At 39.0% G+C, this 26,870-nt stretch overlaps 1 protein-coding gene and 1 long non-coding RNA gene across 3 annotated transcripts in view; one reads left to right on the top strand and one right to left on the bottom strand.

Moving 5' to 3' along the window:
- The window catches only part of LRP2 (LDL receptor related protein 2), a 190,065-nt gene that overhangs the window by 3,042 nt on the left and 160,153 nt on the right, over positions 1-26,870 (bottom strand). The window contains exons 61-77 of the mRNA XM_037523480.2: positions 25,950-26,087; positions 24,929-25,051; positions 21,623-21,751; positions 19,266-19,397; positions 18,228-18,359; positions 16,531-16,674; positions 14,625-14,790; positions 12,703-12,831; positions 11,407-11,627; positions 10,470-10,646; positions 9,186-9,305; positions 5,254-5,344; positions 4,415-4,482; positions 4,134-4,251; positions 3,187-3,316; positions 2,473-2,574; positions 799-912 (exon numbers count right to left, since the gene is read on the bottom strand). Coding sequence (XP_037379377.1) covers positions 799-912; positions 2,473-2,574; positions 3,187-3,316; positions 4,134-4,251; positions 4,415-4,482; positions 5,254-5,344; positions 9,186-9,305; positions 10,470-10,646; positions 11,407-11,627; positions 12,703-12,831; positions 14,625-14,790; positions 16,531-16,674; positions 18,228-18,359; positions 19,266-19,397; positions 21,623-21,751; positions 24,929-25,051; positions 25,950-26,087 — 2,234 coding nt within the window. The remainder of the gene's footprint in view (positions 1-798; positions 913-2,472; positions 2,575-3,186; positions 3,317-4,133; positions 4,252-4,414; positions 4,483-5,253; positions 5,345-9,185; positions 9,306-10,469; positions 10,647-11,406; positions 11,628-12,702; positions 12,832-14,624; positions 14,791-16,530; positions 16,675-18,227; positions 18,360-19,265; positions 19,398-21,622; positions 21,752-24,928; positions 25,052-25,949; positions 26,088-26,870) is intronic.
- On the top strand, positions 9,242-20,320 carry LOC119255906 (uncharacterized). Of its 2 annotated transcripts, none has more exons than XR_008553580.1 (7): positions 9,242-9,400; positions 10,962-11,203; positions 12,047-12,163; positions 12,974-13,115; positions 13,226-13,301; positions 13,394-13,498; positions 20,222-20,320. It is a non-coding gene; the product is annotated as an uncharacterized LOC119255906 (long non-coding RNA). The 2 variants fall into 2 exon arrangements; XR_005127582.2 differs by lacking the exon at positions 20,222-20,320 and adding an exon at positions 17,844-18,028.

The following is a 26,870-nucleotide window of genomic DNA, read 5'->3' on the forward strand; positions in this document are numbered from 1 at the left end:
GCCCACAATGAGAAATGCTAAGAACGCTAGCATCCAGAGGTATACCAGTTTGCCCAGAATCAAACAGCCATATTTTATATAGCTTCATATGTTTCATTCTTCATTAAAAGTAGTTATATGTTATCCATTAATACAAAGTTTTATATCAAATTTATCAATTTCTCTGTAGACCAAATTCGAATGTTTACCAATTTCAAAGGGCCTGTGGGAATGGTAGAAAAGGCCCACTTAGTGCTTTTTTTCTTTTAATCTCCAGTATTAAATGCTATGCCTGGCACATTGAGGGCAATAAGGTTGGTTGGATGGTCAGATGGGTGGTGGACAGGAAAATGGATAGATGGGGAAGAAGGTGGGAATTAGTGCCCCCTGCTGGTAAACATAGGTAAGAGCTGTAGACCTGGGAACATTACACATTTTGAAAAGAACCAAAATGTAGACAGCAGAAAAATTACCTTACACAGGAAAAGAAAGAGTCTCCTGTATGTATCCTTGACACTCATTCATACTAAGCCATTCTCTCAAGTTAAATGCTCGTGGACTGAAGAGGTTGGGTCCAGAAGTCTTGCTGGCCTTTCTGTCCACTGCTTCCCAGGTCACCAAGGAATATCAATCCCATCTCAGCATTAGAATGTAGCTTTACTTGGTGGAAAGTTTTTCAATTCATTATTTTTAAAAATTATCTTTATTAATGCCTATGCACCTTGGATGTGAGAGCCCTAGTTTGCCTAGGACTAATAAACCTAGCAATTTCAAAGTTCTTTCCAAATCCCAGGTCATTCAGCAGTCAGTCAATATTACCTGAGTTCCATCAGCACTTGTGGAAGTTGGCTTTGTGTCAGGAGCTATCTCAGAAGGGCTTATGGGAATACCATAGTTCTTGTTATCCACATTTTCAGATACAGACACAGTCACCTGTGTGCAAATTGAAGGCCATTATCCAATTTTGAAAGAATTTGGTAATAGATGAAGCCCTTTCCCAATTCATTGGTTCTGTTCACAGACTCTGCTCTTCCACAGACATGGTACGGCACCATTTTTATTATGAGGCTGCCCTGCTAGCCCAAGACAAGACACCACTCCATCTCCCCCAAATCAGGAAAAATTCAACCCCTAAGTCATCTAAGTGGGAGGCACTTAGTAAACACAATGCCCACTTCGCTCTCCAAGCCTCTCATTGCCACTGAGAACTGTATTTTTGGATAAAAGCCAAATCCAAGAAAAACAACACAAATTATTCCCAAATCACTGGTTAACTGAGAATCTTATCTTTGAATATTTAGAATAAATAAAAATTTCAGAACTGCTTAAAAGAGACTGAATTTTGAATGCATTTTTAATTCAAATTTTATTGGCTTGTCACCCACTTGCATAGCTATAATGTGAATACAACTTTATACTTCACACATGCACATGCTTCACTCACAGAGTTTGAATTTTTTAAACATGAGGCATAATATTCTTATGATTCTAAGTTGTTTTATACCTAAATCACCATGGATATATAAGTAATAACTTATAAGATAGAAACTCATTTTTTTTCTATATTTTTATATTCACCATTTCTTTTCTTTTTTAATTTGGGTGTGTGTTTGCACACATGACCTCATTTTATTTCAAGGAAAATGTCAAATGAAACGTCAAATCTCTGTAGTCACATGATAAAAAAAAATTTAAGGATGCCAAAGGAGCAGGAAAAATGCTTTCAAGAACACGAAATTTATGATCTTAAGAAAGCTATTCATAAAATAAACATTTCTATCTCAGAGTAAAATGTGCCATTATCTTGTGAGTTCAAAAGAAGTTTAGGTGTTAACAATGAAATATATTTCACGGGGGCCATAGTTATTTTGACAAAGGTAATACAGTTAACAGGTGAGAGAAACTGGAAGGTATTTTGGAGCTAATGAAAAGTTCTTTCCCTTCATCCATACTCGTAGCTCATCTCCCTGCTCCTCTTAAAGATGAATAGGTAACATGGAAATGTAGATCTCTGTGTGTCAACTTTTGGAGATCTTTGTACTTTTCAGAAAAGTATGAGAAAAGCAAACATAGAGAAGTCCCCTCAAATCATATTCCTGTGATACCCAGAATCCTGAGCATAAACCCTGTCCCCCAAATCTCTGCGTAAGGACCAAGTAATCATTCACTCGTTCACTTCACATGCATTTAAGGAGAACCTATGTGTCAAGCCCTGTATTTGACTCATATCTTGCTCTGATCATGAGGGATGAAAAGGCTCTGGATCTGTACTATTGGAATGACAGTCAAATCGTGTACAACAAAACAGATTTTGTAGTTTTCTAGTTTTATGTGCTTGGGTCAGATCTGCTCCTGCAGATATTAAAGCAGATGAAAGGACACCTTTGCCTCCTTTTTGAAGGGAAAGTTAGGAAGACTCTGAGAGGGCAATATCCAATGGAATGAGATCCAGCAATAGCAGCACCTGAAAGAAAGCACCATGTGACTTCTCACCTGGGTTGGCTGAACCACCTTGACAGCACTGTCCCTGGATGCATACATTGGGTTTTCAAATATTATGGGCTGCTTCCCCATCTCCATGCCAAAGCGTTCACTCTGATGGGGAAAACAAAAAAGATCATATCATACTGATCACACATGGAGGAAGATTCCCTCCTGGCGCCTGGAGGCATGCTAGGGGCTATGCCAAATTAACCCAAAAAGAACTTAGAAAAAAGAACAAAATTCCAGCAGATAAGACTTCCACACGGCAAACCATTAATAAAACAACATACATGTTGTTTCAAGAAAATGAAAACTCTCTTCCTATGTTAGAATTCTTTATAGTTCCATAATACAAATGACTCACTCAGGGATTAGGTTTGGACAATAAAAGAAAGGATAGATGGTGGAAGAAGAGCAAAGAGGAAGATAGCAGGAGGGGACAAGAAGAAAGAATGGATAATCCTGTACTTTCAGACAGCAGGATAAATGAAAGATTTGGGAGACACTTAAGACTGTCTATGATTCCATTTGAATATTGTGGTTTCAAGCAGGAATAAATTTCAATTTTATTAATGTCTCCTAACTTTCATCTCTGCAGTGAAGATTTTATTGTGAGAGGCATACTCTTCATTTCTTGGGTTAATTTTTCTTTACAAAAAGTTTGTCTTTTATGAAACAGTGAAAATGACAACCTTCAAATGACTACTTGGAAAACACACTCACCAACGCCGCTGAAGTGTCAATAGCAGACTCGGGCCCAAAACCAGATATTCCAATATCCACGTTAACATCTCCCCCTGATCTGAAGGTCACCCCATTTCCATTTTCAGAGGATTTGACAAGACTACTCAAGCTGAAAGGAAATAATGAAATCAGTGTCATTAATTTAATGAGTTTTTATAATAGTGCCCTTTCCCGCATATTGCTAAATCTTAAACGAAATCACGTGCTCAGTTCACCCCTGAATTTACACATCAACTCAGGTAGTAATTGCCCTTAGTTACCTCAAGTGCTAATGCACCTTCCTGAGGGCTACAGAACTAAGAGAGGGTCAGTTTGGCACTGGCAAGAATGAAGCCCCTTCCATCACACAGTGGACTCTCCTCTCCAATTTAACCTGAACACCCACCAGTACACACAACCATTTGGAATATCAAATGGCTTCAGAGAAGCACTGGTTAAGAAGTTATGATTTGGGGCCTCCCTGGTGGCGCAAGGGTTAAGATGCAACCTATGAAGCTGTCCGCAGCCTCTGCAGCAGCAGTTTGATTCCCGGCCGGCCAGGGAGCAACCCACATGGCGCAGCAGACCTCTCCTGACTCGCCCGCTGCTCCCCTCAGCAGTGTACCTTGGTCAATCTGCCTGTTCTGTTCCCTACTCTTTCTCTGGTGAATCCTCTCACCTCCACCCCACCCACCACCATGCCTCTGGCCTGTACCCCAGCTCTTGTATGCATAAATAAATAAATCTTTAAAAAAAAACATTAAAAAAAAGAAAGTTATGACTTGAAGTGATTGCTTGAAATCTTCACTGCTTTTTGTTTCTGCAGAATATGTGAACTGTGTACTTTGCTTTTTTAACTTCAGAAAAAAAAAAAAACAAATTCAAGTTATTCCCCTGGTCACATCGCGCAGACTTCTAAAATCATCATTCCACAAAATGACACTGACCTTGGCAGCTTGGGCAGAGATGGCAAAAGAGAGCCCGTTTTCCTATAGTGGAAAAATCCTAAAGTTGACAAAACTACAATTATGATGATCAGGATTAGTGTCGACAGTACAGCCACAGCTGTCAGAGAGAAGAAAAGAGAACATATCAGAACCAACATACATAGCATGAAAGTTGGGGGCTAGAACCATTCATTCTTCAAAGACTGGGCTAAACAGGCTCTCGGAACATTCAATTTAGGAGCCATGATGCATGTCAGGTTTTTCAGATTCTCAAAACTTACTTGTTCCAGGAGGGACACCTTTTGAAAGTCCTATTTCACAGTAGTTCCCCATGTAGCCACTAGGACACCTAAAAGTGAAAGAAGAGTCACCTGTGAGCTGTTTTTTCAGCTCCTACTACAATTTATAAGCACATCTCCGAGTAAAGAAAGGTTGGACTGAGAAAATCCTCTGTGACTTTCGTTTATTCTGCCAAGAGGTAAGGAGCAGAAAGAACAGTAATCTAACTTGGGAAATTCACTTTCAACAGATAGCTGTGGCACCTACTGAGTCAGCCTCTCCAAATTAACCTTCTGGTATCTTCTCTAATCCATGTAATTCTTCCTTAGAGAGTAAAGAGGTTAGAGAGTAAAAAGGTCTTTCCTTTCACATGCTTTCATTAAATACTTTTAAAAGGCCTCCATTTATCTTGTTAATTTTATTAATAATCCTGTTTTTTCAAATCTTTACCCACTCCCTCTGCTCATCACAAAAGACTTGACTGCTCCCCACAATCCAACTGTAATTAACAGTTTGATTAATATCAGGTGAGTAGGAAAATGCAGTTGTCATTTCTCTGCTCCTGAGTGTAGCCCACAATTTTGTGGCTTCGCCAGGGCGTTTGTTAGAAACGCAGAATCCCTGTGAATGAACAGGCACTGATCTAGGTCCCAGGTGATTCTTATGCACATTACAGTTTGAGAAGCAAAGACTTTATTTAGTTCCTTGTGGACATCCCCCAAGGGTTAAGATGTGAAATTAGTGGCAGGGATCCTGTACTTGCATTTCTGGCTACATTAAGGTTTCACATTCCCCCAGAAGAAGCAAGGTCTCCAGCACAGACCTCAGCATTCAGACTTACTTGCACTTGGGGAGGTCATTCTCATCAAAATAGCAATTTCCTCCGTACATACACCTGCATGGGGGGGGCATGATGATAGGACTTTCGATGGCTGCAGAAAGGGCAGAAAGGGAAAGCCATGCACCTGTTAGTAGTCAGCCACACTAGGCAAAGCACCCATAATCATGCAAACCAGCCTCAGGCCCAAGGTGGAGGTGGGGGTGGGAATGGAGGTGGGGGAGGCAAGGTCAGTTAATTAGACTCCCTATCAAAACTTTACCTCCCCTTAGTCAGATAAATTTCATTATTAATAATAAGGTTTTAAAGCCTAACATACATTTGATAGTAAGAAACAGTTTGTAGCATTCACCCTCCCAGAACAGTGGAGAGAGGTTCTAGACATACATTAATAGTTAAAGGGAACTTGTGGCAAGGCCATTCAGTCTCACATGAAGTTTTCTGAATTCTCCTATGCAAATTCAATTAAAATCAAGAGTTTACACACACTTTGAACTTCAACTATAGCTTCCATCAGCGATCAACAAATACACATACAGACACAGAGTTAGACAGACAACTGGCTAGAGAACTCATATTTAAAATTCTCTCAAGTTACTCTTGCTCTGGGTCCCTGCTCTAGCTCAGCCCCCAAGTAACACGCCCTGAATGTGCCTGATGGGCCATTAGGGTTTCAGTGTCATATGCCTAGAAAATGTGAAGTATTTATTCCATATGTATTTATTTAAAGAGTTTAGATACCCTCTGGCTCAGTCCCACAATTTGAGTCTTTTCTCAAAGAGCCTTCCTTGAATTCTATCTTAAAAAACAACTCTGCCCCCACCCTTACTCATTCCTCTTACCCAGCTTTCATGTTCTCCTTTTATCACTTGACATTACACATTGTTAGCTTCTCTATTTATTGTCCTATTAGATGATAAGCTCAATGAGAGAAGGGATTGTGTCCATTTTGTTTACTTCTGTTATTTCCAGCACTCAGAACAGTGCCTTACAGTAAGCACTCAGTAAATTCTTAATGAACAAACCAGAATTCCATCATCATTTATGTGCTTACTTGGTTGAAGCTGTTTTATTTATTTTTTTATTTTTTTATTTTATTTTTTTTAATAATAAATTTTATTTTTATATTCCCCATACAATTGCAGCCCCCCCATTCTGACCCCAATCTCTCCCCTCCCACCCCCGCCCCCTTAAAAGTGTCTCTGGTTCGTAGTTTTTTGTTGATTTTGATTTTCACTTTCTTATAGTTATTCGTTTTCCTGGTCCCTTATTTAATTTTTCTAGATTCCTGCTATGAGTGAGACCATCCGGTATTTTTCTTTTTCTTTTTGGGTTATTTCGCTGAGCATGATCCCTTCCAGCGCCATCCATGTTGCTGCAAATTGCATGTGTTTATCTTTTTTGAATGCTGAGTAATATTCCATGCTATATATGTACCACATCTTCTTGATCCAGTCATCTATTTTTGGGCATTTGGGTTGTTTCCAAAGCTTAGCTATTGTAAACAGTGCTGCTATAAACATAGGGGTGCAGGTGTTCTTTGGAATTGATGTTTCTGTGTCCTTTGGGTAAATACCTAGGAGTGGAATTGCTGGATCATATGGAAGCTCTATGTTTAGTAGGTCCAGAAATCTCCACACAGCTCTCCACAGTGGTTGGACCAGTTTGCACTCCCACCAACAGTGCAGAAGAGTTCCTTTTTCTCCACACCCTCGCCAACATTTGTTGTTGCTAGTTTTTTTAATATGTGCCATTCTCACTGGTGTAAGATGGTATCTCATGGTAGTTTTGATTTGCATTTCCCTGATGACAAGTGATGTTGAACATTTTTTCATATGCCTGTTGGCCATTTGCATTTCCTCTTCAGAGAAGTTTCTTTTTAGCTCTTCTGCCCATTTTTTGACTGGATTATTTTCTTTGTTGTTGCTGAGTCTCATCAGCTCTTTGCAGATTTTTGTGATCAGTCCTTTATCATTAGTGTTGGGTGCAAAAATGTTCTCCCAGTTGGTGGGGTTTCTCTTTGTTTTTGTTATTGTCTCTTTTGCTGTGCAGAAGCTCTTTAATTTGATGTAGTCCCAGCTGTTTATCTTTGCCTTCACTATCACTGCTTTGGGTGATGTGTCTGTAAAGATGTCTTTGATGTGCAAATCACGTAGTGTTTTGCCTATATTTCCTTCTATATATTTTATGGTTTCAGGTCTTATGTCTAGTTCTTTAATCCGGTTGAAGCTGTTTTAAATGAGGATATTAATATAATCCAGGTGGTAAAAAATGCAGTTAAGATGACAACTCAGACAACTCTAACAATGTGAAATTGCAATAAATGGCAGAGGATTCTATCTACAGCACGGAACAAATCTCAAAAGTTTGAAATCTATGATTTGCTCAAATTATTGTCTTCTTGACAATATTACTCAGTAGCACTGGGATGAGAGTGGGGATAAAGGAAGGGAGGCAGAAAGTAGTTTTTTCCTGAGTTCATTCTTCAAACCTGCCAACTTCTTCATCCTGGTTGGGAAGAGTCCAAAAGGTCGTGTCTTATTTAACCACGCGCTCCCCCTGGTGGTAAAACATGGTTAGGCCGCTTCATTTCCCCATTGGCTAAAACTGAGGGAAGGCCTCAAACTTGCCAATCATAAAATGAGCTGCTACAGCATTTTTTAAAACATGTTTTCCAAGCACTAGGCACTAGTTAGGAACTAGTTATTCCTCCAAGACTTATTAACTGCTTAATTTAATTTAAAAGAGGCACTGCTTATCGAGATGTTATATGTAGTTACATCATAATGACCTTGACTGATGGAAAAGTGGAGACTACTGAGTTAATTAAAGTATTAATTAAAAAGCAATCTCTTATTTGTGAAGACACTGATGGAACAGACATGTGGAAGGCAAGGGCAGATAAAAATCTGGCTGTATAACTGGGAGGCCTCTCCTAAATTAAAACTAATATGTGTTTCTATAACGTGCCTGTCAAAAGTGGTACACACATAGGCACCAAATTTAGAATAATTTGAGATGCTTATGGACATCATGCCCTTACTAACAAAGCTTTCTCGAAATTTCAGTGAGAGTCACTGGGGCTCTTGCACTAAGAAGTGACACTCCTCTCTCTGCAGATACCAGGAACTCTCTGGACATGGTCCCACCCCATCTACATCTCCCAAACTTTGCTAAGAGGTTCATTTTTTTAATACCAGTTGAATTGCATACTTATATTATTGTAAATCATACTTCCTCCAATAAATTCATATTGTGGTTTTAAAAAAATAAAAGAATCTTTGAAAAAAGGTCTTATTGAACACAGCTCATCTATAGCATTTGAGATGAGAATTAAACCACTACTTCCTTATTCCAGTCTCCAGCCTGCAACAGTATATCATAAGGCACCTTTAAAAATATGGCCTGTTTTTCAGGTGTCAAAATTTTGAAATGAGCATGATCTCAATACAGTGAGCCTCCCCCCCCACCCCCGGACTGTGTCGGTCCTACCCCCCTTACTCAGGAACCTGGTTCCCCACCTTGAGGAACTCCAGTTCCAGGCTAAATATGAATGGCTTCTGGAATGACAGAAATCTAGTATGGGGTGTAGAAAGAAAGAAGAAACTTTATAGAAAACTCACTCTTCAAAATGTTTTTACAAAACAACTAGAGTAGATTTATGGGGATTGGACTGATATCTCTGCAGATCTTAGCAAATAATCCTTAGAAATCATTGCAGCCTGAGTTTTTTGTGGCCCTGTAAGTCCCCCTCAGCTGTTCACATTTCCCACATCTCTCATCCCACCTTCTAGCCATCCCCACTCTATTCTGCAGAGGAGCCAGTACACAGGAATTATTCAGGCTTCCGAGGCAGGTGAGTACAGGTAGGGAAGCTTGTAAGAAGATAGAGGAGCTCTCCCAGGTCCCAGTGGCTGCCCAGGCAGTGCCCCTACCTGCGTCACACTCAGTGATGCTCCCTGTCATAAAGGTGGAACCTTGCGGACAGGCACAGCTATATCCTCCAGGCCGCAGGAGACAGAGATGGCTGCAGACATTTTTACAAGGGTTGGGCACTGGAAAACAGAGAGCAGTAGTTAGGTTCTGAGGAGGGAATGAATACGCGCACCAAAGATTTGTCCACCAACTAACTGAGCTGCGACACTGTCAGGTAAGAGCCCAATAATTTTAGGCTATGTGCCACTGGGCGACTTGCTCTCATTTCTATTACCATGTCCCACCACCCCACAAGAGATGCCATCTGCCCTCTGCCCCCCACTGCCTTGCTCTCCATCCCATTTCTATACCATTCAACATGTTCCATTGTCTTCCTTTCTTTCCTCTATTTGAAAAGTAGGTATCTGTTTGGTTTATTGTGTGACTCAAAATCTAATCTAAGCAACTTGAGCTGGTTCAAATGGCCAGTAGGATCCCATTGGTTATATCAAGATTTGTCATTTATCCACATCTTGATATCTCACCATGTAGGGTCCACCCAAAGCACATATGGGATGTGATTTCCACCTCCACCCTCCAAAGAGAACTTTCTTTTAGACTTCACCCATTGTTCTTATTTGCAACACAACAAAATTTAGAGCTATGATTATCATAACCACCTGGAAAATATTTATGTCCACTCACGGAAATCAGATTTAAATTGGTCTGGGATGGACTGTTAAAAGCTCTTCCTAGAGTCTTCTGAATTCCATCTTAGCATATATTACAACTTATCCATGATTAGATTATCTCTAGCTCCCTTCTGCTATTAACATTCTGTGATCCTGATTCTCTGTTTTTAAAATGTAACCATAGACAATAACTAGCTATACAATTAGTAAGATCACTAAAAGTTTGCCCCATTACCATTTCATCAGCTTTGTAGAGCAGAGCTTTTCAAACTTTAAATGTGAGAGAAATCACGGGGGGTGGTGGGGGATTGTGAAAATTCACAGTCTGACCAAAAGGACTGGGATGGGGCCAGAGAATCTGCATTTCTAGCCAATTCCTGTGTGATACTTGCACCTATTGTGTCCACTCCAGCATGGTCAGAATGGGTAAAATACACACATACAACACACAGATGCCTTTCATGCATCAAGAGATCAGTCTATTATTATCCACTACCATTTTCTAATAATAGTCATTAATTTGAAAAAGGGTTTCTAATAATAATAGAGTCATTAATTTGAAAAAGGGTTTCCAGATAATAAGGGACATCTTATTCCAAGGTTGGCCATTACCTGATAGATTATATCTATATTGATGAAAGATTCGAGCTTGAGTTAGCCAAGGACTCATTATCATCAGTCTCTCTTTCTCTTCTCGCCCGAATTTATCTTGCATCCATATCTCTCCCTTATCCTTAGATACCCAGTATAACTGGCTCTCGAAGATATCCAGACTATAAGGGGAAACTGCTGTTTAGCCGCAGGGGGAAAACAAGATAAATCAAGGTTATTGAAAAGAAAATATCTCAGTTCTACTTCTATGTCAGATGCATTCTGCATGAATTCAATCCCTAACACAATGCAATTCCAAGAACATTCAAGCAGACTTTTTTGTACATGTGACCACAAAAGTGTGCTGTACAGGGTGATCAGGATGAAAAAATAAAACTAGGTTAATGCTTAATGGCTGGCATCCAGTGTAGAGGACTCGCTCACTCACTTTCAAGTTACTGATTTAATTTTTGCAAAACAATTTACATGGCAGAAATTTTATCTTTTTCTTAGAACATATGATACCACTGCTCAGGCAGGAAAATCATTGGATCAATGGATCATCGCAATTCTGGATAAGAAGATAAAATTCTCCTCTCCTAGATGATTCCAGTTGTGGATCACAAGCAATCTAGCACAATAAAAACAGGCGTGTCCAGCCGCTGTCCGACATGGATCACCACCAGTGCACATGAGCCAGTCCTCTATCAGAGCAACCCAACAGGAAATCGAGTCACTTCAATATCTGCTGCTGGGTACATTTTTTTAATTATGTAAAAATGACAAAAAAGATTTGAATTATTGCCCATAAATTCAGTTGCATATAGATCAGCAGCTGGGAGTTGGAGGGTGTGATAGGACCAATTCCTAAGGTCAGGTTCCTTCTTAAGAAAATTGATAGAGACTGGAAATACATTAATATATAATTTAATATATTAAATTCAAATTTTCTTCTAACCTGCACGTGCAACGATTCTTCTATCAGTCCCATCATATTTTATGGTTTCAACAGTGTTGTCCTTGTAGTCACTCCAATATATCCGGTCATGATTCAAATAATCAATAGAAAGGCCAGTTGGCCAACCAAGATCCTCGTGAACCAGGATGGTCCGATGCTGCCCATCCATCCAGGCAGACTCAATTTTAGGTTCCTGACCCCAGTCAGTCCAGTACATAAGTCTGTAACAAAAGATTCCCTCATAACAGTTCATCTAGTGGAAATTCTCCACTTAAGCAGAGCATGACCTTCCTGCAGGGAAATCAGCTACCTTTCAGACAGGCCTGGCTGCTAAGTGATGCTGTCTTTTATGTTGCATAAGACAAGGAAAGAAAGGGTGGGGTGGGCAAGTGCATCTACGGCCTATCTTTCTTGAAAACTGGACTTCTTCAGTACAAACTGGCTTGCCCTTTCCAAGGACAAACATTCCAACCCTATGAGATATATTTACAAAAAAGCCATTCATTATTCAAAATATATTTATTGAATGTCTACTGTGTGGGATGCAATGCTCTGTATTTGGGATGGATCAGAAAACAAAACGAAGATCCCTGCCTTCATGTAGCTTACATTCTAACTCTTAAAATATATTATTTTGCAGGCAATTTCAAATTTTAATTAACTGAAGAGAGTTTATTAAAACAAAGATAACCTGGCATTGAAGGATGGTGTAGACCAAGAATTGCACCACTTCAAATATATAGAAAAGATCACACAGGTAATACAATGAGTGGGATAGAGCATTTATGGATATCAAGTATTGGGATGAGTAAGATCCAGGTAATGCTGCACCAAGGAAGGTATGCTTCCCAGCTCTTTTAGTTTCTCAAGTCAAAAATACAGATTTTAGATTTTTTATTAGAAAAAAATAAAAATAAAGCCCTGTGTAGTTCAAGTCAAATCTGTCAATGGCTTATAGTTACCTCACTAGTCACCACTTGCAGCTTACATGGCAAACCAACAAGGTATAGACCGATCCTTATATTCTATTGGGAAAATGTGCGGATTTTAGACAAACTGGGCCCTGAAAAAAATGGTGGCCAGAGGCCTTCCCTTACATGGTGCTGCCTGAAGTCTGGTTGGTCCTAAGTGTTCTCTAGAGCACATTAAAGTCTTGAACATAGTTATAGATGCCACTACAAAAAAGTCCAAGAACAACTTAAGTACAATGAGAAAAAAAGTAATTAAACATGTAGTCTTTGGAGAATCCAGTGGGAAATATTCAGAAAAGTAAATATTTCTCTTCCAAGTACTTACCCCAGTTTGGGATTCACAACCATTGCAGCGGGTTGATCTAGTTCAGTGAAAATCAGCCACTTTCTGTACCTTCCATCGAGTTCTGCTACTTCAATCCGTTTACTGCTGGCATCTGACCAGTAAATGTGCCTGAATTTACAGGGACAAAATTATACGACTGAATGTCTAAATTGGTCATTTCTGGAGAAATGCTTCTGGAGAGAATAGTTTAGAGGTTCCAGCCAGCAAGACAGGTACTTAGAAATCAAGAATCCAAACATTTCTCTCTCAGACCTGCTTCAAGCTTGTCATCCCAAAGGACCTCTATGGAAGGTTATAATAGAGGAGTGAGAGATGGAGGGGACTGAATCAGCTGGAATCAGTAATGACGACAGCTTTCACATCTGACATTATTATGTGACACGCACTCCCAGGTAGGAGTTATAAGGCACTGTGGCCCTGGCCCTTAAGTTCTGGCTGCCCTGTGAGTCTGTTTCCTCCTCAGCCAAAAACCCTTTTAAAATCAGTAGGAATCTGCCAACAGGTCCAAGGATAAGAAGAAAGAGCCTTTCAAAACAATTAACTCCGTCAGGCTGTCCTGCTCTTATTCCTCTTCTAAGGTTGGTGGCCTCAGTATCTTACAAGCAAAAAGAGTTCCATCCCTTTCTTCATTCATTCATTCTTGACTTTGTGAGGTCTTGTTTCCTGACAGAAGATGCTGACATGAGTCTCTAGCAGCCTGAGGCACAGTGGGACCTAATTAACTTCTTCAGAGATCCTCAAGTCTTCTTGGATTACCAGACAAGTTTGTTAAAAGGTAAAATTAATTTATAGTACAAATGATTCTCCATTCTCTCAAAGGATAGCAAGCCCTGGACCTTCCCTCGCAAACATTTCTCCTTTATTAGGTTATTTTCAAAGACACTGGGGAATAATCACTTGTCCACTCTGATAACAGTGTCTCTCCAATTGAAGAGTCTTCCTTAAATAAGCTAACTGATTTTTCCATATCAGTTTCCATTTTATGCCTCTACTTGATGAAAAAGCTACTTAAGCTTCTTATTTTAATATCATCTAAAATGTATGTCTCTGGTCCTAGGGTTATTAGAAGGTCTAAAAAAGTAGAACCAAGCCAACAGCTCAATGAACCAAAAAGCAAAAATTAAAGAGAAGTCAAATTTCCAGTCTGTTCAGACAACATAACTAAATGTATACAAGATGTGAAATATGAAATGTTCCTCCTCAAAATAATCACCACAGACAGGAAAATGTTTCCTCTCAAAATTGCTTTCCTAGAACTATAAGGCTGTTTCATTTCTTCACAAAATGAACAATGTGCCAACTGAAAGTTAATTTTGGAATCTAGAACTCTGTTGGCAAGAATGCTCTCTCTTGACTTGGTGCTTTTCCAAAATTTTTATGGCACACACAGAATATAGGAATGTTGAAATATAGACTACAGGATATGATAATGTTTAATGGCACACTGGAGTAAGCAGAGGCAGTTATGAGATCTAGAAACAAGCCCAGCAAAGCCTGCTGTACCTGTGGTTGAGTAGACTCATATCTCAACCAGTTCAACTCATTTGTCATGGCCAGGAGTAGGGAGCTTCGGCCAGGAAAATAGAATAAGCAAGTGGGGAATGTGTGGTAAACTTAACTTCTGGGCCTCCCCGGTGGCGCAGTGGTTGAGCACTTGATTGCGAAGCTGCCCGCAGCCTCTGCAGCGCCGGTTCAATCCCCCGCCACCAGCAAGGGTCCCACATGGCGCAACAGACCTCTCCTGCCGCACCCACTGCTCCCCTCAGCAGTGTGTTCCGTCAGTCTGCCTGTTCTGTTCCCTACTGTGGCTCTGGTGAATTCTCTCACCCTCCCATGCTTCTGACTGTACCCCAGTGATTGTATAAATAAATAAATAAATCTTTAAAAAAAAATAAACTTACCTTCCAACCCAGTCCACAGCTAACCCCTTTGGCTGCATTATGTACTTTAGGCCCATGTCAACTTCCACTACAGGATTATTGTTGCTGGATTCGAAGTTGGGGAGGTAGGCACGTTTGATAGCACCAAAATTAGGGCCTTGTCCTAGCACAGTATAATATACAACACCTGCAGAGGCAAGAGACACAGGTAGTTTCATGTTAAGAACATAAATCAGGTTGGAGTTCATAAAACTAGTAGACGGAGACAGGCAAAGAAGGCAATTTTTCTGACTCCTGCTCTATTACCATTACCCACATAGCACACAGAACTAGTCAAGTGAAGTGCCAAGCTTCATTTATTAACATCTCTGCCTCCTCATAATATTAATAATATTAAAAATTCAATTATGCCAATTAATCCTCAAAGCCTATCTACTTGAGCAATTAGGTACAAACAGTTCAATTTAGTTGTTTCTATTGGAAGTTAATCTAACAAAATATATTTTGGTCAAAACCCTATTTACCCTTGTTAAGATTAAGTCCTAGTTTCCAAACAGAATGAATGTATAAACCAGGGGCAAGCTGTTGAATTTGAAATCATACTCATTAAGAGTGGCAATAAAGGAGTCATGTAGATGAGAAGTCCTGTTTTATGTAAAGATGAAAGGAAAGTAGATGTAGGCATTTAAAAAAAAAAAGAAACACTTTTGTAGGTATATACTTTTCTTGAAAAGCTTATTGTATTGCATAATCAAATGTGAAAGCACAAAAATCTTACATTGCATAGTTATTGACAGATTGCATTTTCACAGCCATCAACCCATTTCATCTTTAAAACAACTCTCAGAGATAGGCAGACAAAATGAGATTACTACTCTTAAGAAAAGGAGAAATGGAGATCCAAAGAATTGCTACAATTATTGAAGTTCATAGAACTAGTAGATGGCAACAGGCTTTAAAAGCAGCTTTTCTGACACCTTCTCTATTACCACTTCCCACATACCACACAGAACTATGAAACAATAATAAGCATTATTTATCTCTTCATTCACTGAACTAAACTTTTTGAGCACCCACATATACTAGATGTTTAGTCACATGATAGGCATGTAAAAATGAATTATCAATGGATTCAGCCTCTGCTTCCAAAGAGCACACAGTTAATGGGTAGTGAGAAAAATATGTGTAGAGCCAGCTATAACTCAACATAACACATGCTTTAGTATAATTATGAACTCATTTGTCATGGCCAAGAGTAGGGAGCTTCAGCCAGGAAAATAGAATAAGCAAGTGGGAAATGTGCGTTAAACTTAAGCCTCCCCGGTGGTGCAGCGGTTGAGCACTGGATTACGAAGCTGCCCACAGCCTCTGCAGCGCCGGTTCAATCCCCCGCCACCAGCAAGGGTCCCACATGGCGCAACAGACCTCTCCTGCCGCACCCGCTGCTCCCCTCAGCAGTGTGTTTCGTCAGTCTGCCCGTTCTGTTCCCTGCTCTGGCTCGGGTGAATTCTCTCACCCTCCCACACATCTGACTGTACCCCAGTGCTTGTATAAATAAATAAATAAATCTCATGGATGAGCAATCATGGAGCTGTGCCAGGAGGAATTACAGAAGTATCATAGAGGAGATGGCATTCGAACTGGGTCTTTCTAGTTTGAGTAGAAGTTTTGCAAGTCTACAATGGTAGAGAAGAACAAGATCTGCATAAGCAAAGACAAAGATATTAAAAAGAGATATGAGGTGGTGCTACTCTGGAAAGGTTGGCTGGGACCAGAGCCTCTAAGCCACGTGGAGCACACACAGGATAGCAGTGGTTTCCTCTTCCACTCATATAAGAAAATTCACTCATTAAAAAATAAATTCCCCAGAGTTCATCACCTTGTAATTCAATTAGAATCAGCAGCAGATGCAAAAGTTCATACTCACTGAGACCTATGCCCTCAGGATCCCAGTCATAATCAATAGCTTGAATGCGTTCCTTGTCTTGAAGAAAACCTGAAAACTTCTCAGAGGAGAGGTTGTATTTTTGAATTCTCACTTTTTCAGGCAATAATAGCAAAGGAGGGTTACCTATAAACAAATGAAAGGCTGGTTTATCTGTCTGAATTCTACTCAAACTTTTTTTTATATAAAATAGGATATGAAATAGCAGGTATCCTACCCCAACTTGATTAGAATATGGCTCTCCCTGCTAATCAATAGAGCTGACTATCCAACCTGGTTCAAAATTCCATGACTGGGTATTCTGGTCTCCATTTCATGTGAAAAGCTAACATTTCTGCTACGGATGTGATCAGTTCTGTATTCTTTGTCCTCAATGGGCAACACCTTAGAGCAAGGCAAAATGCATTCTTCACTCTTACTGACAAATTTTATGATTCTTTTAGGAGGCAGTCAACTTCATGACCCAATTTAGCTTCTAAATAATGACAAAAAGCAGCTTGTTCTTGGTTTCAATTTTTTCTTTTTTTTACCTAAAGTAGCTATTTAAATGACAACTCATCCTGGGATGGATTGCCTAGATTAATTTTTAGTTTATTTACTTGCATAATGTCAATTGAATCCAATTTAAGTAACTTTTAAAAGTTCATTTTATGTATTTTCTCTATCTTGACATTATGTTTTATATGAACATTTTAATTTACTTCAGTTATCTCATTAGCTAAAAGATTTAAACATTTTTCAATTTACTGCTTAATTACCAAACCAACTGTTCAAATGCCTTTACCCAAGTTTTCATTCAGTATCAAAAATTTTAGAGGGTAAAATACTTAAACATGCTAGTCAAATGTGTACTTTAAAAGTTCAAAAGTTTAAAAGTTCAATTAAGAAATTAAATTGCCATTTTACCCCTAATTTTCAAAATAAAATGATATTTTCTTATCAAGTTTCTTAAATTCCAACACAAGCTTCAAATTCAAATCTGTAAGATCATTAAAACATATATCCCTCAACAGGAATATGCTAATTTAGATCAGCCTTCTGGAAATTTTGACCTTAATACTGCATAACATTACTTCTCTCTTGTCATTTCTAGCTGTACTTATTATTGCTTTTTATCAGCTTTGATTCTGACACTGGTACTAAAATGTAGAACTAATAATTGAAGTCATGAATGAGCCAGATTCTTTCAGTCAGTGATCAGTTAGTCCATGAACAATAAAATACAAATTCTGAATAGAAAGTCCTTGATTTGGCCCAACTGAATGTGTCTGTTTTGTGATCATCTTGGATTACAGGGCCTCGAACCTTGATCTCATGGAGCGGTGGCTGCAAGCCTTCATTATTTTCCTTCTGCTCATGACTCATGTAGAGACAAGCTTTTGTTTGAATCTTCTGGAGAGTAACATATTGTCCACTTTTTGAATTTTTAACCAAGGTGGACAGAAGACAAAAGTTCAGAGTAATAAATAACTCTTGTTTTAATTCCCATATATGTGTTGGGGGATTGTAGTTACTGTTTTAATCTGGCAGGGGAGGAAAGTGAAGAAGAGGTTGGATGAATGTGGGAAGAGAAGTAGCAGGTGAGTTAAAATTAATACTCTTAGGGTTCATTTTCTGGTATATGGTAATAGTCAGCATTTATTTCTCTGAAAGTCAATTCCAACGTGAGCCCCTCATACCATCAGCTGCGCACCGTTGTCCGTAGTGATCACTCATAGACTTAAAGCCTTCAGTACAGGAACACACATAACTTCCTTTGGTATTATGACAGATCTGGGGACAAACCCCAAATTGCTCACATTCATTGATGTCTGTAGGCAAAATAAAACCAAATATTGCAACATCTGCTCCCATTCATCCTCAGAGACTCTGCTTTGGTTTAAAGCCATATTCACAAGCAATAAGGACTGAGAAGAGTGCAGACAAAATAAACAATGATACCAAACTTTGTCAGCTTGAAAGTTACTAAATTTCAGATACTGCTTCCCATGCCTTTCATACTCTCTGAGGTATGGAATATGATTAAACCCAAAGTCCAAAGCTGGAAAGTGATGACAAGATCAAAACTATACAACAGCAGAACAAAATTTTCCCTTTGGGGAAGCAGTTGTTGTGTTGTTGCTGTTTGGTACCACTTCCCCTTATACTAACTAGCTTCAAGAATGGGAATCACTGATTTGGTTTTCAACTGATTTCTTAAACTTCAACTCCCCAAAAAACTCTTCCATCCATCTGTGTATGGCTCATCATACACAGAAAAAATTCAAATATTAAAGGACATCTAAAGTCATACTCATCACTTAACATCTTGATAAGCTACCTTGCAACTCCACACCTTAGAACTCATTTATGTCTGGCAAAAGTAGGTGTGTGATAAATACACGTTGTTTGGCTTGATGAAAAAAATAAGACTTGTGTTTGTCAAAGAAAAAAAAAATTTGGTATTACACACTGATATAATAAGCAGCTATTATCACCAAGGCCTTCATAAGTCTTATCAATTTCAAAGATATTACTGAGGATGAGCTGTCTTCTGCTCTGTGAGGTACTGGTAAGAAGGCATGAGGAAAAGCAAAAGGTATCCTTAAGCAATTTTATGAGCTGAAATCATGAGATTAGCTCCACTAAGGGAATTATATAGCAGTTTATTAAAAGGAAAGAGGAGAACCCAAAAGGTACGAGGTTCCCTAGTAAGAATTAGAGGAAATCTACTCTACCATCACAGGAGTTTCTGTCCAAAACACTGGCTTTGAACCCAGGTCGACAGGAACAGATAAATCCTCCTTCTTTTAATTGAGTACAGTTTTGTTCACATAGATTTTCTGCACATGATCTTTCTTTTCCTGTATCTGAAAAATAAAATCAGAGTAGTTCAGTCACAAATGAACATTAAGTGGTGTATCAGAAGCAACATCTACCAATAGCCAATGACAGGACATCATGACATGATCCCCTTTCCATAATCTTTTGTAAAGGATTATGGGCCTCTGAAAACTGGGGAGGGAAGAACACAGGGGTATATGGTGATGGTTTATGGGTGATACGGTGGCAGGAGAAATATGGGGACTACAATAATGTAAAAAAAAAATTCAATTAATAATAATAATGATAATGATAATAGGATGGCAATAGCCTGAATACAATTTACACAAATGTATGCTAGGTAATGTTCGATCCTGAGTCAATTTTCCTATTATATTTACCACTGCCAGTCTCACCTTCAGAGGATCTAACTGCTCTACTATCCACTTAGATTCTAAAAAGGTATGCTTTCATACCTAAATTAATCCCTGTGTTACTTACTCCCTTTAAATAAACCTTGCTTTTAATTAAATGGCATTTGACTTACAACTACTGCCATCAATTCTGGGCCTTTTTTATTGGCACAAGCAACTAAAAAAGAAAGTATTGTTTGACTGAGTCCTAAGTTGGAAATCCTCCAAACTTGTAGAACCCAAATCAACAATTCAGTCCTGCAAATCCTGTCAAAAACTCCAAACCCACTGAGAAAGTATATGGAAATTCTCCAAACTTCTAGAACTCAAATCTACCATTCAGTCCTGCAAATCCTGTCATGTCACTTTATTACGTCAAAAACTCCAAATCTACTGAGAAAGTATATGGAATAAATGGCAAGTCAGCTCGCAATGACTAGCTATTCATCCTTCTACAGGTTTTTCATCCCGTAACCTACACAAAAAAGAAGTTGCCAAGAAACCCTTGGGATGCCTCAGAAAACAATCATTTGAAGTCCAAGAAGCTGAAAGCACAAACAGCCAACTAAGATAACTGAGTCACAGACTCCTCCAGTTTGAAAAACTCCCTCTTATTATTTTTTTTTTTAGTCTGTACTTATAGTTTAATGAGGGGAGAGAAGCAGTAACAAAATAAATAAGTAAATGATTTTTTTTTAATTTTTAAATTATTTTTTTAAACAATATTTTCTTCCCCCACGCCCCTCAGGTTGAGTCCCCATAGAATTTCCTTCCCCAAGGCACAGGAGACTGTGGTGAACTCCCTCTTTTTTTATGAAGAATCTGAGAATAGGAGAGGTGAGTATGTGACCAAAGTGCCACAGATGGTGACAGAGGAATTACAGGCCAACCTGGAGTCAGGACTGCAAAAACTCTGCCTTTGCCACTCTGTATAACTTCAAGCAAGTTCCTTAGCTCTCTGTACTTTATCATACAGACAGACATAAAAAAAGTGAGACAATGGGGTTAACTTGAGTGACAAATTTGACAAGGTATGCAAAAGCACCACATAAAAGTGATAAACGACTACAAAGGTATGAGGTATAAACAGTCATTCTGACGTTTCTATCATAATATTGAGCTAATTCTATTCCTTGGTTACGCCGCATCCTTTTCCTACATAAAGGTCTCCCTTCACCTTAAAAATAATTATTCATTCCAAGATTACTGTGGCATTCTCATATTTACCAACTTTTTTTTTTTTTTACAGAAAAGTAAGAGATTTATTGATAGGTAGGAAGGACAGAAAAGTTCCCTGAGCAGAAAGGGGTCCCAAATGGGTACTCAATTATAGACAAGAGGAAGGATAGGAATGTTCTCCGAGCGGAAAGGGCACCAATTTCCTTTAAAACCTTTTCCTCTAAGCACCAAAGATGCTGCATTTGGCTTAAGATGAAAAAACATGCAGACTAATAAAATATCTAGTTTTAAGACATGAAGAGGCACCCAGGGAACTGGGAAGAAGATGTGCTTTGAGTTATTTAAATCAGAGTTCAAATTCTACTCAACAACTTTGTGACAAAAGGACAAGTTTTCATTTATAAGGTTAACAAAAAGAGGTTGAGAAAGAGAAATACCTAACTCATAGGGTAATTACAAGAATGAGATGTGATAACACATGTAGTGTTTAGCACAATGTCTGGTAGAGCATAAATGCTCAATAGCAGGAGGATATAGGCAGGACTGCAGTTCAGAGCACAAAGAACATTTAAAGGCAATCATGCTTATCATCTCCTTTAAGCTATTCCATGCTTTCATAAAATAAACCCAGGTTACTACAATGAAGTATACAATGAAGTATAAAATAAGTATTTACTTACTGCAACCTGTTTCATCAAAATTGTCACCACAGTCATTGACGTCATCACATACCAGGTGCTGAGAAATGCAGTGTCCATTGCTACACTTAAATTCATCTTCTCTACAAGGTCTAGGGGTTGGAGGTAAACCTGCAATTTAAGAACAAGTTGATATCAAAGCATTTTCTGTTCCCCTCTGTGGCAGAGACAGTTATTGTTCACTATCCAAGCACGTGCTTCTACATTTCCCAGTCTCCCTTGCAGTATGGCTGAAGCTATTAAAAGCCAGTGTGCCTCCCTGCTCTGGCAGCCTTGCAAGCTGTGTGTTTCAGGTCACCTTGCTACAAGATGGAGGAGGCCATGCAGCCTGTGTTGGCTGTTACATGCATGAAAAGTAAGTCTATCTTATATCACCCCAGTGAGAGGTTGGGGTGTGTTGGTTGCAGAATCTAGTTATTTATTACTGTAAATAATATAAAGTAGGGTCCATCCATTTACAGAAAAATAAAATATTTAGTATTGGCTTTACAGTCAAGAGGCAAGCATGAGGAAACTGATATTGGAGGCAGGAAAGATAGAGACCCATGTGATGCAATGGCAAAGCATTTGGTAAAGCTGTCACCTTGGAAAAAATGGAAAGCAGATCACATGCCTAGTGAACTTGTCAATCTAGGGAAAGAGGTTAGAAAACAGAATGTTAGTAATGTACATCGGTTGCCATTACCTGAGTTTGGCAAAGTAGTATGAAAAAGAGAACCTCGGGGAAGAACGGGTTGATTTACAAGCAGAAATGAACAAAATCCAGAAATTTTGCAGTGTGGGAAAAGTCAACTACATTTAGACCTCAAGTAGTAAGAGTGTGTGGTTTGGCTTTGAGACAAAAAGGCTTTGAGACACAAATGTACAGTGAAACCTCTTAGTCGGGTGAAATGACTGCTCACCTGTTTTCTCAATGACCTAAATATAGTGATAGTCAGTTGAAACAAAGGGGCAGGAAGGAAACAGAGTAAAGAAATAAAAAAGATTCAAGAACTATGTCTCACAAGGAACACTGAGGGAGGTTATTGACTTTTAGAATTGACTAGAAGTGAATAGATCAAAATATATGATCAAATAGACCAAAATACTGTGACTGAAACTTAAAAAATCTTTGGACTCCCATCTTCTGCAAACAGGGATTGACTGAGAATACTGTGCAGCCCCCAAGGAAGGTTTCCCTCTTTATTTGAAGAAGAAAATAAACAAGGAAACCCTCCCAAATGGTGGGAGCAATGGAGTAGGCACTTCTCCCAAAGCAGAGTCCTGACCTAATCTACCAATCTCCACTTCCCATCATGCGGCCCTCACAGTGGCTACACTCAGTAACCACATCATCTACTCTCCAAGCCAGTATGCTTTGGGGAGAGAATGGGGGACTAATTAATATTTCCAAAGGACGACAGCAATCAGGACTGCCATGGACGAACATATGTCTGTCACCTTAGCCCAGTGATATTTCAGAATTGCTACAAAATGGTAATTTGGATGTATCTTTTCCTTCCCAATAGGACTGTTTATTTCTATGGTGTTTCTCCTATTCTAGCACTACCCATCTAGGACAGAGGTGGGTGGCACAATGAAATAAATCCACTAGTTTATGGGTCTCCAGTCCAAGAGGAGCCACATCTGGAATTGATGCCATGACTACTGACCACCCCTCAGAGCACTGGGATTTCAGTAATTGAATGGGACTATGAGTTACAGATCTTGGGGAAGGGTTAAGAAAAGGAAGAAAAGCATAAAGAGGCTTTTAGTGAAACAAGGGTACACTGTGGTGGAAACAAGAGGTGTTTGCAAAACATCCATGCGTTTCCTTGTGTTTCCCAGTCCCCCTTGAGTTAGGTTGGAGCCTCATGACTAGTTGCAACCAAAGGACTGTGAGTAACACCTGTCCCTTCGAGGCCAGGAAGTAAGAAGCTGTGTGTCTCTTCATTTCTTTATTCTCCTGCCCTGCCAATCTTGAAGACAAGGTGTTCAGAGGGCATTATTATAGGACAGAGTGGAGTTGTCTGACCTTCACTAAACTTCACATGAGGGAAAAATAAATCCCTGCTGTTTTGAGCCACTAAAAGGTAACAGTTGCCTGCTGTGTGGCAAGGCTGACTCCAGGGACCAACATCCCACTCCTTGGGAAGAATAAACAATTATTTCTCCTGTTTTCCATTCTGGGATTTGACCACATGCTACCAATATCTTGCTCCATAAAACAATGGTGCCAGTAGTCAGGGAAAAGGAAAGAGATGAGGGGGAGGGAGACCCCCAACTTAAATGTTTTAAATATATTTTATTTCTAGATTTTCATTTTTTTGTGATATAGTCAAGTAAACATATTGACAAATTTATAACCACAGGTTCATTTCCAGCAAGAACAACAAAAGGTACAAATTTGAACATCACAGTAGCATTGAAATACTCCCTGACATACAGTCTCTGTGGGATGGAAGCCGGCAGTGAGCATTCTAAGCACACATCAATCAATATAAGGGATGGAAAACAGAAATCTAGGCATTAATCTAAATTTTCCCAGACAATATCCTTTTTAAAAGAAAAAAAAAAACAATTGGAGTCAGGGGAAATCATTTTCCTCACTAACATCTTTCTAGACAAATTAAATTGCCCAGATAATTAATCAATTCTCCTCTTCAATGGTTCAATTTTAAGCATTTACAAAATGGAAAGGAACAGAGTTTTCAATATCTAAAACATTAAATGCAGTCAATTTGAAACTTCTATCTTAAAGTAATCTATCATTTTTCTTTTCTGGGAAATGAATTTTCATTTTATTTTATTTTTTATTAAATTTTCATTTTAAAGAAGAATGTTAGATAAGCTCTGTTAACACCAGTGCTCACTTAACACTATAATTTCAGCTGATATTGAGAACTCTACATCCCTAGATTAACAATTAGTAACTCTAAGCTAAAAAGTGACAAAAATTCATCTTAAAAACAAATAAACTATTAACTTGTGATGTGTGATTCAACAAGTGTTTAGTGGTCTCATTTCTTTAGGCAAAAGAGGAAAGTAAAGTTTATTGAATGTTTGATCAAAAACCAAAAAATTAAGGGACTTGCCAACATCTCAAATGAAATTGGAATAAGCAGGCAGTGTTGTACCTGAGTAATACATCAATTATAAGCTCTAATAAGCAATTATATCAGCAGAAATCTGTAGTCACAGTTATGGTCAAACCTCTACAGAACAATTAAAACCCCAGAAGTATATTTTGCAAACTGCAGACAATTGGGGACCCCAAGTTTTCCCTTCATCCTTTTCATTTTTGCTTACAGAGCTGCTCTTTCTCATCACTTCCATCTCCACAGTCATCAACATGGTTGCACACCTTGTGACCATAAATACAGCGGTTGTTGGCACACCGGAAACGTTGTGGTGCCTCACATGTAACATTAACTGAAAGGAGAGGTAGGAAAGCAAAAGTACAGGTTAAAAGTAGAAAATGTGTCAATATCTAAAATGCACCCACACCAGTGCCAGATTTGCTGGGCTGATCTATTCCCTTGCTCATTATCAATCAAATGGTACATCTGGGAACAAGAAAGACACTGTCCTTGTAATGGAATTTTCATTCTATCATCATACAGACTACAAATTAACTGTATTCATTCACTTTGTTAAAATCAGTTGTTCTCAACCAGATGACTAAACTAAAAGCTAAGGAAGGAGCTTTTTAAATACACATTTACCCTGGTCCCATCCTTAGAGATGCTGGCTCATTAGGCCCAAGCCCAGGGTGGGCAAGGATTATGGCGCAGCTCTCCCCAAGTGATTCTGATGAGTACCCAAATTGAGTCACTGATTTAAAAAATTAATATACATTATACAACAGAAGGGAACTAGATGGCCTTGACTTAATGATGTAAAGGGAAGTGACTCAGAATTAACGCATCTTAAAATTTCCTAAGGTGTCTTATGAAGTTCTAGGAGTTTTGACAAGGTTCTTCAAGGGGTACAGAGAGGGGAATGGAGACAGGAGTGACAGTTACCCCTACACCTACTCACTTCAATCACTACATATCTGCCTCTACTTATGCACATTAGGTTTCTAAATAAGATTTGCTTGCAAGAAATTGTTTTCTTAACTGTAAAATGTTTTAAAACCTTTGTCCACCTTCCTCATGTTCCAAATAAAGAACGAAGCCAGAAGGACAAGTGAAATCACAGTAATGCTCATCATGGGGCTAGAACTCAAAAATTACAACTGTCCTCCATGCTCACGTGCCCCATGTTAGAAACTTGGAGATCTTGCCAGACAACACCACTCCCATTTGCTCCATTCTCCCCTTCTTACTGCACAGATGAAGTTCTTCATCAGAGCCATCGCCACAGTCTTCATCACCGTCGCATATCCAATTTGGCTGGATGCAAACATGGTTTTTACACTCGAACATAGTACGTGGACAATATGCACCACCGGGAAAGCGAGTGGCTAGTGGTGGAGAGGAGACATATTCAAATTGTTATAAAAAATGTGTTAGTTTAGGAAGGCCTGTTATTTCTCCTATAGCTCTTTCCATTATAGCCTGCTCTTCCTTATTCATCCAGATGTACTGTGGTCTTACACGTCTGAAATTGTAAAGGATACTTCTTAAGGACAGTTGTCCAAACCCTGTTTTCAATGACATGAGTTGTACTGTGAGTAGCACTGGACTTTCTCTTTTTAGGCAAGTAATTCAACTGTAGGCTTTACCCACCATCCATTTGTACAGCCCTTTGAAACCCAGTTGAAACATGATCAACAATTCCATTAAGGGCCTCCCCAGTGGCACAGCGGGTTGAGCGCAGCGCTGTGAAGCTGTCCACGGCCTCTGCAGTACAGGTTCGATTCCCGGCCAGCCACGGAGATTCCCACATGGCACGGCAGACCTCTCTTGCCTCGCCAGCTAATCCTCAGCAGTGTTTTTGGTCTATCTGCCTGTTCTGGCTCTGGTGCTCTCCGCTCTGGCTCTGGTGAATCTCTTGCCCTCCTGCGCCTCTAGCCTGTACCCCAGTTCTTGCATAAATAAATAAATCTTTAAAAAAAAAAAAAAACAATTCCGCCAAGGCTAATTATCAACCGCTAATATTTATTTGGTGACTAATAAGGACTAAAATATCAACGACCATATTGACTTTATATTTTACATAACTTTTTATAGGTCATCTTGCAATTCAGAAAAATTTTTATGCTATAAATTAAGTATGTTCCAATATCTAAATCATTTTTATAGCT

Source organism: Talpa occidentalis, unplaced genomic scaffold, assembly GCF_014898055.3.
Source record: "Talpa occidentalis isolate TD23 unplaced genomic scaffold, MPIMG_talOcc4v2.1 talOcc4.3, whole genome shotgun sequence".
Lineage (NCBI taxonomy): Eukaryota > Metazoa > Chordata > Mammalia > Eulipotyphla > Talpidae > Talpa > Talpa occidentalis.